Source organism: Ochotona curzoniae, unplaced genomic scaffold (genome assembly GCF_017591425.1).
Source record: "Ochotona curzoniae isolate NIBS_2020 unplaced genomic scaffold, NIBS_Ocur_1.0 contig_3622, whole genome shotgun sequence".
In the NCBI taxonomy this organism is placed as follows: domain Eukaryota; kingdom Metazoa; phylum Chordata; class Mammalia; order Lagomorpha; family Ochotonidae; genus Ochotona; species Ochotona curzoniae.
Genome location: NW_024465926.1, coordinates 8,949,772 through 8,966,777, shown reverse-complemented (window position 1 = coordinate 8,966,777; position 17,006 = coordinate 8,949,772). Strand labels below are relative to the sequence as shown.

Genomic DNA, 17,006 nt, shown 5'->3' with positions numbered 1-17,006 from the left:
TCCCTTGTCCCTCATCGCAGTTCAGGTTATTAGGGGGGGTGATGTCACCATAGCTCTGACAAAGTAACAATCAATGTCTGAGGTTCCCTAGCAAGGACTCAGATGAGAATGCAGGTGGAGGTGAGCAGAACTCATACTGGGAGGACAGTCTCATGCCTAGAAAAGAAGAAACTCTTCAGCAGGCTCCACAGCAAATACACTTTGGCATGGGGCTGAGGGCAGTGAGGGGAACTGGGTGTCTTGACACTGATACTGCTGAACGATCTTCGGAGGGATGCTGGGAAAAGTGAGGTGTAGGTCGGGGGGAGCTCAGGCTGACGCTCCTTCTCTGGGATTCACACTAACCACGCAAGCGTCTGAGTATGCAACTGGGTGCAGACAGTGCTGTATGGAGATCAGAAGTTATTCCATTAACTTACAGATCTCCCCAGTTACTGACATCAGAGCTATTTAAGTAACAAACTGATCAAAGGGCAGAAAGTTGTAAAATTTCAAAAATGTTTGTAGGGCAATGCTTCATGTTCATTGCAAGCTCTGAGTCTTATGATTTACCCTAGGAATGAACAATATTTCCTCAGCCCATAATTGTTGGTTTACTTGCCAAATTCATTAACATCTCCTTGTGAGTTCTTACTTCTATGAAATTTGAACTTTTTAGTCTCTTACATACATATGAGAATTTTGGGGATTTCACCTGGAGAACATTTGAGCAATTAACAATGACTAATGTAGAGGAGGTTAAAAATACACAAAGTAAACAATCCCCAAACTGCTCTTAAAATGATTTACTGCAATCTCAAAGATTCCTCTACAAGATATGCTTTAATGTGGTCATAGTCTAGTTTCTAGTTGTCATTTATATAAACTTCTAATATCTAGCAGAGATTGGGGTTGTAAATGAAGACAAGAAATGTAGTAAACTGGAATCATTTCCAGAACAAAAGTGCTGCCATTTGACAGCTACACACCTAATTATCAGAAAATACACATCAAGAATTATCAACCTCTGCAAGGAAGATAGCCTATTTAAGATACCATGGCCATATTCCAGTCCCTGAATTCAACCCTTTGCCCCACATTTCAACACACTTTTTATCTTCTTAACCTATCAGATTGAAACATATAGAACTTTCTTTTAGATAAAAATGATAAAATACCAGCAATTTCATATGCTTTATTAATTAGTATATGTCATCTATTAAAATATGTCCCCTCTCCTACAAGGATTCTGGGGTTGTTATATGATACTATTTTTGTCCTATGTGATGAGTCATGCATGAACTTCTCTGCCATACATACATGTCATACGTAAATACAAAGCTTTCATACAAGATTATTAAAAACAAAAATGTCCTTCCATTTTAGTGGCCACTATTTGAAAGAAAACTTGAAGATCACTAATGATGTCCCACTCAAAGACAAGAACCCACTTTATGTGGAGATAGGCTCAACGAAAACTACCCTAAAGGTAAATACACGATCTTTCCTTCTCTCCCAAAAAACTCCGGCAGGAAGAAATTTTCCACATGATTTTTGGTGTTGTTTTTTATAATCACATTTGTAGGGAAGGAAGCCAGGCTGTCAAAAACAGGACTGTATGCTTGACCAATGTTTTTACATCGGGATCTAGTTATTTTAACCAGAGATGGGTGTTACACACACCACCAGTAAAAAGTGCTAGTCACCCATGAGATTCAATGCTATTCAGGCACGGAAAGCAGTACATTAGATGAATTGAAAAGGAATTTAGAAACTTGCTTTTGATAAAAGATCTCTTCAACTTGGCTCCTGAGGTTAAAGAATCATTTCACATACATCCAATTATGAGTCTTTTAATGCCAATAAAAACTTAAGTTCCAAGTACTTTATCAAATAATCCCTCCAAATACTTTGCTACGGGGTGAGAAGGAAGCTAACATTATAAAAGCAAAGAGCTTGGGGAGGATATTACTTAGGAGGGGTTCTAAGGAGGTCTATGACAACATGCAGGGTAGAATTCCACCAGCAGAGGCAAGAAGGGGACTGTGGAAAGTCAGCTAGGAATATTCCCTGTGACCTACACAGTTCTGCCCAAGATTGCTCTTGTCTTTGACACCAGATAATACCACTAATTTCAGTCACAGGTAACCCCTTCCTTAAGTGAGAGACAGCCAACCACCAGTGTGAGCTGAGGTTAGATATTGGGCTGCAAATGAATTAAAGGTACTTCTGACACTTGCTGGGAACTGTTTCACAATTTTTCTTCATTTTTAAAATAGATTTTAATTCTAGATAGTCCCTTATTTTCCGTTCATTGGGAGCAACAGAAAAGTCCCACCGACGGAGTCTGTAGCAGCTCAGAGACAACTACTGAGAACATGTCAGCTAAAGTACTGGTTAAGTCACAATCTCAGACAACACAGCACAGAGTTCTTAGGTTCCTTCCCATACTTTTCAACATTCCCTCCATTGTTTCCCAAAGATTTTAGACAGTTCACTAACTAGGGATAATAGATTCCTGAAGAAATAAGGGCTACAAGAACAAATTCAGATAATTTTTATACAAACCTGGTCCATTCAAATGGGTATTTGAGTGCAGAATTAGTAAAAGAACAAAACTTTTTGAAGATCAACTTTTTATGCTCTAGAATTTTAGGTTTTTCCCATATATTTTTACGATAATGTAATATTAATACAAAGAAAAAGATTCAATATAGCTCAGAAACAATTGTAAGTATATAATGTTACTTTCCTCCCTCCCTCTTCCTTCTTTCCTTTGGAGAATAACTTTAGAACTTCCCAAAACTACAAAGCTCCAAGCATAATAACATTCCAAGCCTTCAGAAACATTCCTTAATTTGTTGATACACATCAGCATACTAAAGACAACCTGAAACTAAACAATACCCCTTGAAATATCAAGAACCAACTCAATGAATGTTCAGGATTAAACAGGAAGTGAAGAATATGGATTATAAAAACTAATCCCTCCTCCTTCATACACACAACTGAACAGTGGTTAAAACCAGGTGAAAGGAACAAGGGCATTCCTCAAGTGAACTGATTATGAAAGAAAAACACTAGAGAGGGATTACTAATTTAGGCTGCTGTGTTTGGCAGGCTGGGAGACAAACAAGGATGCAGGAGGAAAAGTGAGAATCAGAGACCACGGCTTGGGCACTTACCCGCTCCTTGTAGTAGAAGGAGCTGATGGAGACCTGCTCTTTCTCACTGCGTGTGGGGCTCCCACTGTACAATCGGAGGTTCCCAGGAGCCTCTGTGCGGATCTTCATTGGGGCAATCAAGCCAGTGTGGTAAGCTGACAAGGCCGATAGAGATCTGCAGAGGAAAGTGAGAATTATCCATACTGCTGGCAAACCTCATCATCTCTAAGTACTGCTATTCTCATCATTTGATGAAACCAAGAGGAAAAGATGGACAAAACGGGGAAAAAATAGAAATGCCAAATAAAGAGCCAAACAAAACTGTCAGAACTGAAAACTGCTTTATCTGCACAAGTATAGAATGGTTCTGATTGTATATACAGAAATTCCAAAGGAATCTAAAAGCTACCAGTAAGAAAATTTAGATACAAGGTCAAGCTATAAAAACCTATTGTGCTCATATTTTAACAGATCAGAAGCAAACATTTAGAAAAAAGATAGTTTGGGGGCTGATACGATGATTCAATTGGCTAATCTTCCACCTTCAAGCACCAACATTCCATACAGGCACCAGTTTATTCTGTCTATTTTACTTCCCATCAAACTCCTTGCCTATGGCCTGGGAAAGCAGTAGAGGATGACCCAAAGCCTTCAGACTCTGTACACACACACAGGAGATCTGCAAGAAGCACCTGGCTTCTGGCTTTAGACTGGCTTAGCTGCAGCCGTTGTGGCCATTTTAAGGAATAAATTAACATGAAAGATCTCCCTCTGTCTCTCCTTCTTTCTATAAATCTGCCTTTCCAATAAAAATAAACATTTTTAATCTCATCAAATACCTAGGTACAAATTTAATAGGAAAATTGTACATTGATAATACAACATACTGTTGAGAGAAGTTCACAGACACAGTGGGGGCAGTTATTTGGCTTAGTGGGTAAGACACCAGTTGAGGTACCCATGTCTCATTTTGGAAAGCTTCGTTTTGACTCCTGGCTCTGATTCCTGATTCCAGCTTCCTGCCAGTACAACCCTGAGAGGCATCAGCAATGGCTCCAGTAGTTGGGATCCTGGTTCTTGGCTTCAATCTGGCCTAGCCCCAGTTGTTATATCTGAGGAATGAACTGGTGGGTGGGAGCTAGTGTATGTTCTGTCTCTCTCTCTCTCAAATATATATATAAATAAATAAATGTGGTCATGCAAAAATGCACAGATAGGATTAGCAGACTCCATAATGTTATGATACCATGATATAGCCATTAAGATGTTGCTCAGGATGCCTGCATGCCACATCTGCACCCCTAGTTCAAGTCCTGGCTTCTTTCCTTCTCTAAGGTACAACCTGGGAGGCAGCAGATTGATGGCTGAAGTATTTCAGTCTTGCCATTCATGTGGGAGACCCAGACAGAGTTCTAGGCTCCTGATTCTGGCTTGGTGCAGCTCTGGCTGTTAGAAGCAGCTCGGGACTGAATGAATGGTGTTTGGGAGTCAATCAGTGAATATATCAATCAGCCCATCTGCCTTTCAAATAAAAAGAAGAAAAAGACACCAATATTTTTTAAATTGACTTACAGAGTTTACACAAATGTACTCAAAATATGAGCAGGGAGTTTTATAGAAACAAATAAGTGGGGTTCTCAATGTTACAGAAATGTAAAAAGACCTAGAATAGATGACAACATGAAACTAAACACAATAAAGCTGGAAGTCTTATGCTATCAGATTTGAAAACTTCCTACATAAAGCTACATTATAAGCGTAGTGTTGGCAAAAAGAGATACAAATAGACCTAAGGAAAAAATAGAGTTCAGAGACCACAAATATGTGGTCAACTGACTTTTAAACAAAGTCACCATTATAAATGCAAGGAAGAAACCTTTTTTCATAATTGGGGCTAGAACAACTGTTTATTTCCACTGAAGAAAACAAACTTTGACCTTATCTAACATCAAACAACAAATTAATTTGAGGTAAAATATATCTTAAAGAGGGGATTTAAAACTCTTTAAAATGAAAACACAAAAGGATATTTTCATGACCTTGGAGAAGGTAAACATTCTTTTTAAACAAAAATACAAAAATAATTAGCCATAAAATTAAAAAGAGATAAATTATACATCACTAAAACTGATAACTGTCATTCATCAAAAGTCATTGGAAGGGAAAAAGACAAATTACATTATCAGGAGAAAATCAATATATACATCCAGCACAAGCAAAATAGGTAACTGTCATGAATAAAAATAGTTTGAAAATGTGCAAGCCTTAAGCAGCTACATCACAAAAGGAAACACCCAAATAGTCAATATGCACACAAAAGCTGTTCAACATCCTACATCACCACCATAGAGAGGCAAATTAAAATCACCACAAGAGGAAATTGCACACCCACGCACCACAATACCCTATGGTGGAAAGATTAGCCAATGGCAACTTATAGAGAGGACTGGAACCAGCATTCTGTTCACGGCTGATGACAAGGTGAAATAGTACAACTGCTATGCACAAACCTTTCGGAGATTTCTGATCAAATTAAACATGCTCTTTATACTGTGACTTGGCAATTCTACTTTGTCAGTAGAGAAATTAATATGCACATCCACAAAAAACACAGATGTCTAGGTTTACTAGACCCAAACTGGAAATAATCCAAATGTGCCATTAACAGGAAAATGAATAAATAAACTGTGTTATACTCCCACAATGCAACTACTGATACACAGAGCAGTGTGGATCAATTCCACTAACACTAAGCTGAGCAAATAAAGCCAGATGTAAAAACAGCTCATGTAGCATTATTCCATTTCAATGAAGTTCAAGATCAGGCAAAGCTTAGCCATGGTGGTAGAAGTCAGGTTTCTCTGAGCTAGGAGAGGCTAGAAAAGGGGACCAGGAACCTTCAGGGGTGAGGGCAAAGCTCTGCATTTTGAGCTGAGTGTTGGTCACCAAGTTGTACACTTCAGATCTGCGTGCTGTAAACTATACCTCAAAAATGTACTATTGGGTGAAAAATGCTTCTACTATGACAGTTGACCCAAATTTCAGATAGATATTTCACTGTTTCCCTGTGAGAATAGATTACTGTTTTCCAGTCCAATTTGTAATATGGAATCTGGAATAATACAGAGGTTCCCCAGTACTCAACCCCTACTTCTGGGGCCATGGTCTCACCTGCCTGGGCTGCTGCAGAGCCTCACAGTCTCCCAGTCCAGTTGGCAATAGTTGCCAGCTCACAATGCTACATTCAGTTCTCTTCTTGTTGGCTTAATTATTTCTTCTTGACTCTGCTAATGATATTGTATCCAAGATACTCAGGTGTTTGAGCAGGAAGGTTTCTGGGCCATCCTGATTATCCTCCTGCAGAACCAGAAGTTTCCTGTACAATCTTTAAGTTACAAAACCCTGGCCATAACAGGAAACACACTGAGAGCATTCCCCACATGTTCAGCAGTGATTTTCAGTGCTTTCAGACATTAGCTCCTCTGATCTTCCCAGCAACTAACGGAGGAAGGTCAGCCTCTCCATGTTACTGTGGAAGACACTAAAATGGCTTAGGCTACTTGTCTGTTCTCATGGAGCAGCAATATCAAATTGGGACCTGGAAAGCTTGATTCTGAAGTCCATATTCCTAGGGCTCTACCAAACTGACAGGAAATTGATGAAGACAGAGACAGAGACGTTCCACCGTATACAGTCACCTCCCTAGCACACAGAGGATGGGGAAGGCTCTCACACCGAGCTCAGAACTCCACAGTGTCTGAGTTTTTCTAGAATACAACCTATGTAATTTTGTAAAAACTATGTATTTTTTTTTTTTGGCTAGAAGTGGCATATTAGTTTTTTTCGGACTATAGATACTCTTTTGTTATTCCTGCAGTCTTATTTAATGCTGATTAGATCAATTAATTGTTTTTGTTTTATTTTGTTTTGAAGTGAGTCACACCTTCTAATGGTTTAAGAGTAAATACATTTTTGTGGGGGGAGGAGTAAATACCTTTACACAGCAATCTTGGCTTTTTTTTTTTTTCTAACAATTTAATGAACTTAATCTATCTTGAATAGGAGTTTACAAAGGACTAAAATAAACTGTCCAAAGACAAACGCAGGGGTCCTCCCCAGATTTCTGCCCATTCATGAGCATGAACTCCTGCTACAGCTCTGGGACTCACCTTGGAGTGGGTTCTGTTGGGGACACAGCTCGATGCATGGTCATGGGCCTTGTAAAATACACCAGGTAACCTGACAGAGGAGACAGCACATGAGCCCATCAGTGGCGAATCCCACGGCAAAATCTGTCAGTAACTTCTGTGCTCAGTATTCCTAAAGGATGAGATTCATTTCATAAATTGCAGGAGCCCATGAGCAAGAGCACAGGCCAGAACTTTCAGGACATGGGAGAGATGTGTTGTATATAGGGCAGACAAAGCCTTCATGGACGCTTTGCATGATCACTTTGAGGGGACGTCTCAGGGCTCTGAGGAAGACTCAGATCGAAGTGTACTCAAGAATGAGTAGAACAGCCTCAGTTTTAGTGCACATCCTAAGGATATGTCCATGGATATCAATCTGATATCAGACCACATAACACTATCTAAAAAGGATTTTTAAAAATTCTCTGAAAAGAACAATGAAAATTTTCAGATGAAAATGTCTGTAGAGGATATGTAATTTTATTTGCTGTTCCCTTTCAAATCTAGAATCAGAGAAACAGAGAGACCAACCTGCTCCACAGAACCTGGCCCCGGACGTCCTAGGAAAGGGTATATTGGCATCCTGGTACGACCCATAGGCAGTGGTGACCCTTGCAAACGTCGGTAAAGGTGGTGTGACAGAGTTTGGGAGTGCAAATGGGTTGCTGGAAGCACTGTCTTCCTGGTTCTGAAATTTAAAAATCAACTAAAAACCACTCCTTGTTTGAATCCATTATGTATATATAGAACACCTCTAAAGAGTTAAACCAAGCAGTAAATAGACTATTCATGGTAATTCTGAAATAAATTATGCACAGAACTGAAAACTTGAGACATAATGATTTAAAACTGAATGGGTTAAAACCAGGGAGCCTAGGATTTTAAGGAGAAAGCAATGAGACAAAACATCAAAGCACAGGATGATGCAACAATTTCATGTTTCCCACCACAAAAGACTCGAGGCAGGAGACCAACTGGCGCAGGCAGGGCTCCAAACAGCTCTGGTTGCGTTTCACTTTTTGCAGGGAAGTGTCCTTTAGGATCTAGAAAAGGCCAAAAACACATTTAAGATGAGCACTATGTTCCTTCCACCTGGCTTGCCTCTGCAAAGGGGTCAGAAACAAGGGAGACACAAGGAAAAGCATGGTTGAGTCTAAAACCTCCAACACAGCCCAGCCCAACCTACCCTCCACAAAGGGCGAAATGGGACCTGTGCCTGAATGTGCTCAAATGGCCCTTTTCTCAGTCAAGGGAGGCATGCATGCTGGCTTAGAGGGGGCAGCAGTTTCTAGTATTGGCTGGATAGTCCCTATTTCAAATGCTTGGGAACAGAAATGTCTTGGATTTTGTGAGATTCTGGAATATTTGCATTTACATGATCTAAGTTTTGGGGATGTGATCTGAGTCTAGGGATGAAATTCACTTATTCTTCACAGATTCCTCACACATACACCTGAAGGTATTCTGATCTATAACTGCAGTGTGTCTATACTTTTGACTGCAGCCTATCAGAGGAGGCTTGACGTGGAATACCCTTGAGTGATGCTTTTGGATTTTTGGATCAGGAACACTCAATCTGTCACAGAATGACCACTTTTTCTTTCTCATGAATTCTGCCCTTTTTACTCCCTTGATCCTAACCCACCATTAGATCAGCACTTTGTAAGCATTAACTGATGTGCTAGATAACATTTCACTAAGTGATTTAAACCAGGAGGAACATATACACCCTTTTAATGAGTATTACAATGCGTCTTTCGTGTGTGTGTCCTTTGAAACTATAAACCTAAACATTTCAAGGTGCATACTATAGATGGAGTTGACAGACACACACTTAAGAGGCATACATACACACCAGACCCGCACTGTCACTAGGCAGCTGGGACTGGCGAGCACATGAAATGGGGCTACTCCAAAATGAGAGGTGCTATAAATCTAAAATTCAAGCTAGGCAATGAGATACTCAAATTCCAAGTTTAGAACACCAAATACAACAAAATCTGAGTAACAGGCATTTCAGAAAACCTTCAGCCACTTGAGAACCATTGTGTCCCTAACAAGAGGACAATCAAGTGATGAGTGATCCTGAGGTCAACGTGTGTTTGTCAGGACATTTCATTTCCTTACCTCGTGACTCTGCTCAAACTGAAACAGCTGTGTCATTACCCGGCTCAGGGGGCTCTGTGATGGCAGTGCCGCCCATTCAGTTCTGGTGACACAGATAATTCAAGTTTCAAAGCTGCTGGGTGTGCCGGGTTGAGCCACTCCACAGAATATCTACCTGTGCAGTGGGCAGCTTCCTCATACAACACCAGCTCTTTCTACGGAATTGATATTTTTATTGGCTACATATGCTTGTTTTCTCTGACTATAAAATATTGTTGGGTCCGGCGCGGTGGCGCAAGTGGTTAAAGGTCCTCGCATTGCACGCCCGGGATCCCATATGGGCGCCGGTTCTAATCCCAGCAGCCCCGCTTCCCTTCCAGCTCCCTGCCTGTGGCCTGGGAAAGCAGTTGAGGACGGCCCAAAGCTTTGGGAACCTGCACCCGCGTGGGAGACCCGGAAGAGGCTCCTGGCTTCTGATCGGCATAGCATCGGCCTGTTGTGCTCACTTGGGGAGTGAATCATCGGACGGAAGATCTTCCTCTCTGTCTCTCCTCCTCTCTGCATATCCGCCTTTCCAATGAAAAAATAATAAAAATAAATCTTTAAAAAAAAAATACTTTAAAATATTGTTGAACTATACAACATGGCTGGCCTACTGTTTCCAGGTAAAGTGAATTATATGTAGCATTCTTAATGCACAGCTTTAATGACAACTCTGAGCAGCTTCTATGCCATTGCAGAATTGTGTGTTAACCTAATGTAATATTTTTGAAATGATATAGGACATCTGCATAAGTATTTCTAAGACAGGATCCAGTTTTCATTAGACTTTTAAACTCAATCTATGAGCCAACAAAGGCTAAGAACCACTGCTCTCCTGCTTTCCACACCACGTGAACAAGTGCAGTAGCTATGTGGCTAACACAGCAGTGTATAAGGCAAAGACACCTTCCATGTTCTGTGGACCACAGCTCTTATTCTTCTCTGGAGACACTGACACACATGAGCAGAGCTTTTGGTTCACACCAGCAAAGCGAATGTGGGAACTCAGATCCCTACCTTCAGCAGCTTCGCCTTCATGGTGGACGTGATGGTGGTAGGGTGGACAAACTGGAAGGAAGGCGCTGCGTTATTGGGGTACTGAGCAGGGAACTTCACCAGCATCTTGACTCGATGGTTGCTACAGTGCACGGACACTGTACAGCTCCTATCCGCTGCGTCCATCTGCAAAAGATAGCCCATGACTGCAGCAGAAACAAATCACAAGGGGTCTAAAGAGGCATAAAGATTTAAATCACACAGCCCCCCCCCTTTTTTTTAAAGTCAAATTTACAGAGATAAGAAGAGACAGAGAGAGATCTTCTATCTACTGCTGGTTCACTCCCCAAGTGGCCGCAATGGCCGCAGCTAAGTTGATCTGAAGCCAAGAGCCAGGAGCTTCTTCCAGACCTCCCATCTGGGTGCAGGGTCCCAAGGCTTTGGGCCATCCTTGACTGGTTTCCCAGGTCACAAACAGGGAGCTGGAAGGGAAGTGGTACAGCTGGAAAGAAGCTCCTGGCTCCTGATCGGCTCAGCTCTGGCTGTTGCAGCCTCTTGGGAAGTGAATCAACAGACGGTAGATTTTCCTCTGTGTCTCTCCTCTTCTCTGTATATCTGACTTCCCAATTAAAAAAAAAAAAAAGAAGTAGCCCTAAGGAAAAGAATCAAAATCCCTTTCTTAAATTAGATTACTGTTCTCAAATAAAGCAAAGGGATCATAATCTGAGTTGATATGAAAACCCATGTAATCAAAAAATCTCTAAAATTCTGGGGTTCCTTATGCCACTAACTAGAGCAGGAAGTCCAGGGAAAAGGGTCGTGCACGGGGGAAATCTGGAGATCTGGATTCATACTCTTTTTCCCTCCTCAAACAAATCACTTCATTTCTTGGTGTCTTTGCTCATCTGTAAGATGGGAATAAAACCACTGACTGCAGATTGCTTTCAAGGCCAGTCGACAACTATGTGAGAGTACGTATCTCTGCCCACAGTTAACCAAATCTGCATAAAAGAAAAAACTAAGCAAACTCCGAAACTCTCTCCTACAGACTCAACTTTCTGAAACAAGAAGTTTAGCATCTGCCCAACAACAATGATCGCCCCATGTGCTCACTGCACAGAGCCTTTGGCCGCTGTTTTACTCTGAATCTAACTCACTGAGGAAATGAGCAGCTTGTGAGGAAAGACAGCACAGCACAAAAGGCATGCCATCAACTTGCCCAGTAATGCCTGTCTCTCACTGTGCAGTCCCAATGCAAGTCTCTTTGTAAATGGTGAAATGAGATATTGGGGCACCTAAACGGTGTTGAGGCAGCTGGGCATTAGCATACCTCTTGGCTTGTTTTAGGAGAAAAGAATGGGATTGGGAAAAAAAGTCTGGTTTGTGATAATACCTACTTCTTTGGAAAATCTAGGAATTAAAAAAAGTAAGTGAAGAGACACATAAAAGCAGCAAAACTAAACAGTTTGCCAGATCATACTGGAAAGTCTCCCTCACCAGGTTGCCATCAGCAAGCCCGAGACACAGTCAGTCTGAACCCTCGGTACCTCCACGTTATCAGCAAGCCTGAGACACGGTCGGGTCCAAGCTCTCGGTACCTCCACATTATTAGCAAGCCTGAGACACGGTCGGTCCGAGCTCTCGGTACCTCCACATTATCAGCAAGCCTGAGACACGGTCGGTCCGAGCTCTCGGTACCTCCACATTATCAGCAAGCCTGAGACACGGTCGGTCCGAGCTCTCGGTACCTCCACATTATCAGCAAGCCTGAGACACGGTCGGTCCGAGCTCTCGGTACCTCCACATTATCAGCAAGCCTGAGACACGGTCAGTCTGAGCTCTCGGTACCTCCACATTATTAGCAAGCCTGAGACACGGTCAGTCTGAGCCCTCAGTACCTCCACATTGACGTTCCGGATCTGCACATTGATCAGGGAGAACTCCTGCTGTAGGGTCTGGGGCAGGCCCAGTTGATCTGACTTCCTTTCTTCCAACACACTGCTCGGGGGATCTTCCTTCAGGGCTACCAAGAGAGACAAGCTTAATTTTGGGAAATATCTTTTGAAAAGCAGTCAGTGAACAGCTCTTGGGTACTGCCACTTCCTAAATTACCTTCCTCCTCCCCATGACTTGAGTTGTGCTGCTGATCTGCATCCTGAGTGTGCAAGGTCTTCTCTGGTTCTGGTAGAAGAGAAATGCTCTCGATGAACTCATCAACACCATCTAATATGTCATTTGCACAAAGCTGTAACGAAAGGAGAGGACAAGCAAGGCTAGAGGAGCTGGTGGAAATGATCATCAGTTCTGGATAGAGCATCTGGACTTAAAAATAGGAATCACAGGGCAGAGATGTGTCAGCCAACAACTAGCACAATCAGACTTCACCCTTCACCAGCTCTCCCTTGTTAAATATAGAGGGTAACAGGCTCCATTATTTCACCCTGCAAGTCTGCATTATGTAGAGTTTCTGTAAGCCTTGGGGGGTGGGGGGATTTGAAGTTTAACTTTAATCAGCTAACACAAGTGCAAATCTAACTTAACCTCAAAGCATTGGAAGCTTATAGTACTTTGCGGGGAGAGAAGCAGATTGAAAGGGCAGTAAGGTGGTGAGCCTTGACCTCAATGCTTATTCATGTCTTCCTATTAAGAATTACTGTAACTGTTAGCCAACATTTTCTAAAAATTCTGGGCAATGTAGGCAAGGTGGGGGAACAGCATACAAACACACAGACTTAAAAGATTTTGCTCCAAAATAAACCTATTTCTCACTCTCATGTTTCCCCAAATTTTGTGAAATGCCCCTGCATAAGTGGCACATTTGTCTCTATCAAGGGATTTAGTCCCTGAGTGAGCAGGAGACCCAGTCCTATGATGAGGCAGAGCGGAACAAGGACTTTATCAAAGCACTTCACGCTAGGTACCACTGTGATGGTACTAGAAACTTCACTTATGGGAGCAAAATGGGAGGCAGCTTCATACAGGAGGTGGCAGAGGGTATTGAATACATGCAGAGTTCAAGGTGAGACTTCTCAGCTCATTTAGAAGAGAAAGATGTGAGACATACAGCACATGTGCTCTGTGTGGTATCCCCACTTTCTTTTTTTAGAAGAGGGAAAAAAAATTTTGCTTAGAGGCTCTTCCACCTTGAAGTGCTGAATCCTGAAGCTCTTAAGGACCCCAGAGCTTCAGGTATGGCACACACCAGTACTCAGCTAACCAGCAAGCTTGTACTTCAGGCCCACCATGCATCCTCTAATTCCTACAATACTGAGTTGCATATGTCCTGCTGAGCTTCCAGGGCATCGACCACCTTCCTCCAAGGGGAATATTGGATACATACCCTCTGCATCTGAGAATCTACCCGCCACATCCTCAAGGTCTGATCCCGAGACCATGTCACCAGCTGGTAGTCTTTGGACCCTAGAAATGATCAATAATAATCCTGGAAACTTCTGGAGTCAACATCCGTTTTGCTACAAGTCACGATGGAGTCAGATTCATCAGCTCACTCCTTCACCCAACCAATAGTCATTGAATATTTCCCAAACACCAGGTGCCGTTCTAGGCACCAAGATTATATCATAAACAAGACAATATGTCTTTAGATCTCACATTCCCATGGCAGAAATACACAAATGCACATAGTAAGTGGCATAAAACATGAAAAGCCCTCCCCCTCACATGGTAGCATAGCGCGCAATTCCTCCACTTGTGGCACTGGCATCCCACATGGGCACAGGTTTGTTTCTTGGCTGCTCCACTTCTTCTTCCTCTTTTTTTAAAGATTATTTTTATTGCAAAGTCAAATATACAGAGAAGAATATCTTCCATCTGATGATTCACTCCCCAAGTGGCCGCAATGGCCAGGAGCCAGGAATTTCTTCCAGGTCTCCCAAATGGGTGCAGGAACCCAAGGCTTTGGGCCATCCTTGACTGCTTTCCCAGGCTACAAGCAGGGAGCTGGATGGGAAGTGGAGCTGCCGGGATTAGAACCAGTGTACATATGGGATCCCAGTGCATTCAAGGTGAGCACTTTAGCCGCTAGGCCACGCCGCTGGGCCCCAAGGACTTATTTATTTGAAAGGCAGAGCAACAGAGAGAAACAAAGACAGAGAGAAAAGAGAGATAGAGATTTTCCATCCACTGGTTCATTCCCAAATGCCCGAATAACCATGTCTGAGTCAAACCAAAGCCAGCAGCCTATAAAACTCCATCCGCTTCTCCAATGTGAGTAAAAGGGACCCCCACACACATTTAGGTCATCTTCCACTGCCTTCCTATGTACATTGGAATGGAAGTGAATGGGATTCCAGCTTTGAAAACAGTAGTTTAACCTGCAATACCATAATGCTAGCTCCCTGAACAGAAGCTTAAATGAAGTGAATTAATAACTACGAAATTAGCACGCAAAGAGTGGTGTTGGGATTTAACATCACATTAAACTTTCACCTCTACAAATGTTCCTCCTTTTGTACACTCTTGAAGAGCTGAGGATGAATTTTTTTACATACATATAATGAACTGTTTTAAATGCGCTATAGTGTCTTATTTCACAAAGGAATTTTTTTGATAAATATGCATCCCATTTTAAATGAATAATCTATCTTTAATGTTCTTAATTGACTGAATTGTATTTCATACATTACATCTAGTCAGGAAAATCATCCTAAAAAAAGGTTCAGGGTATTTTATGAAAGAGCAGGGTATTTGAGGTAAATTATCTAAAATACTTTTAATGAACATCTCCAGAAAGCAAAGAATTCAAAAACAGTTTAATCCAGTTCTTTCATTTTGCAGACAGGAAAACTGAAGCAACAGAGCACACAAGCTGCCCGTGGCCGAAGGGTGGGTCGTCCAGTACCCCATCCCAGGCCAGGAGATGCTACACCTAGTTCTCTCTCATCGGTTCTTCCTTGGTGTAAGTATCTTCCACCAAAAAGCCAAGCCTTAAGTGTTTCACTACATCCTTAAACACATCTAGCAAGGCAGTGACTGCTCTAACCAAGGCCTGTGGTGGTTCCACCATCTTGACCCTGCATCTGGCCAAAAGCTGTGTCTCATAAATTTTCAAGCTCAACTCCTCTCCCTGTGCGTTCAACCCTATCCCACTCTTCGGCAAAGAACCCTTGTTTTCCCCTAGACTCCCAATCCTGCATCTTCCCTCTGCCATATAATGGAGAAGTCAGAAATCTCTGCCAACTGGCTCATCCTATTCCTAGTCTTTAAAAATATATATTTATTTTTATTGAAAAGGAAGAGTTACATAGGAACATAGAAATGAGAGACAGAGAGAAAGATCTTCTGTTTACGGTTCCCTCCCCAAATGGCCTCAATGGCTAGAGCTGAGCCAATCCAAAGACAGGAACTTCTTCTGGGTCTCCCTTATGAGCACAGGGTCCCAAGGCTTTGGCCCATCCTCTACTGCTTCCCCAGACCACAAGCAGAGAGCTGGAAGGGAAGTAGAGCAGCTGGGATATGAACTAGTGTCCGTATGGGATCCCAATGCTTGGAGGTGCAGGATTAGCCAGTTGAGCTATTGCATCGGAGACCTGGAGGAGGTTCCTGGCTTTGGATTGGCGCAGCTCCAGCTGTTGCAGGCACTTGGGGTGTGAATCACTAGAGGGAAGAGCTTCCTCTTTCTCTCTCTCCTCCTCTCTCTATATATTTGACTTTGCAATAAAAGTTTAAAATTTTTTTAAAAAGAACATAGATGTATCTCTTCAAAAAAGAATTCTGTAACTTATACTCAACAGCTCTAATTCATATAACTTACCCCACCAGCTTAAAGATGACAAAGATAGTTAAAAATGGCTGGTTAAACACGTTTCATCTCAATCAAAACTACAGGTCAACTCCTTCCCACCATAATATAGGAAAATTATATCATTTGATTCCTGTGGCAAAAGGTGAGAGATTCGGTTCAAGGACAAAACCATGTATGCAGCTGAGGGAATCAAGACCAGGTAGTCACCTGCTTCCGGAAGCAGGAAAGATTTTGGAGATAACAAGAAAGCTAAGAAGCCTGCACAGAGGCATAGTGAATAAACCAGTGCCTGCAACACTGACATCCAAATGAGTGCCAGTTCAAGCCCAGCTACTCTGATCCATCTCCTTGCTAATGCACCTAGACAAGCAGCACAAGACAGCCCCAAGTGCTCTGACCCTTTCTATCCAAGTGGGGAACCCAGATGAAATTCCCAACTTCTGGCTTTGGCATGGCTCATCTGGACAGTGAATAGAAAATCACAGTCTCTCCCACTCAACTCAAATAAGTAAATAAATCTCAAAAAGAGGGAAAAAATAAAGGTTAACAAAAAATATCCTGGGTCCAGCATTGTGGTATACTGGCACATGCTGTGATATCTGTGATATCAAGCATCCCTTATAGGCCCTGGTTGCAGTCCTAGCTGCTCCACTTCTGATCCATTCCCCACTAATATATTAGGGAAAGCAGCAGAAGACTGCCCAAGTATCTGACACCTGTACCCACGTGGGAGACCCAGTGAACCTTCTGGCTTCTGACTTCTGC

The 17,006-nt window shown here is 42.2% G+C and overlaps 1 protein-coding gene across 2 annotated transcripts in view; it reads right to left on the bottom strand.

The window, feature by feature from the left end:
• Positions 1–17,006, bottom strand: part of WDR59 (WD repeat domain 59) — a 64,395-nt gene that overhangs the window by 21,065 nt on the left and 26,324 nt on the right. For both annotated transcript variants that reach the window (XM_040982368.1, XM_040982369.1), the window contains exons 11-18: positions 13,818–13,897; positions 12,590–12,722; positions 12,376–12,500; positions 10,499–10,663; positions 8,281–8,376; positions 7,865–8,021; positions 7,313–7,382; positions 3,165–3,318 (exon numbers count right to left, since the gene is read on the bottom strand). In XM_040982368.1, coding sequence (XP_040838302.1) covers positions 3,165–3,318; positions 7,313–7,382; positions 7,865–8,021; positions 8,281–8,376; positions 10,499–10,663; positions 12,376–12,500; positions 12,590–12,722; positions 13,818–13,897 — 980 coding nt within the window. The remainder of the gene's footprint in view (positions 1–3,164; positions 3,319–7,312; positions 7,383–7,864; positions 8,022–8,280; positions 8,377–10,498; positions 10,664–12,375; positions 12,501–12,589; positions 12,723–13,817; positions 13,898–17,006) is intronic.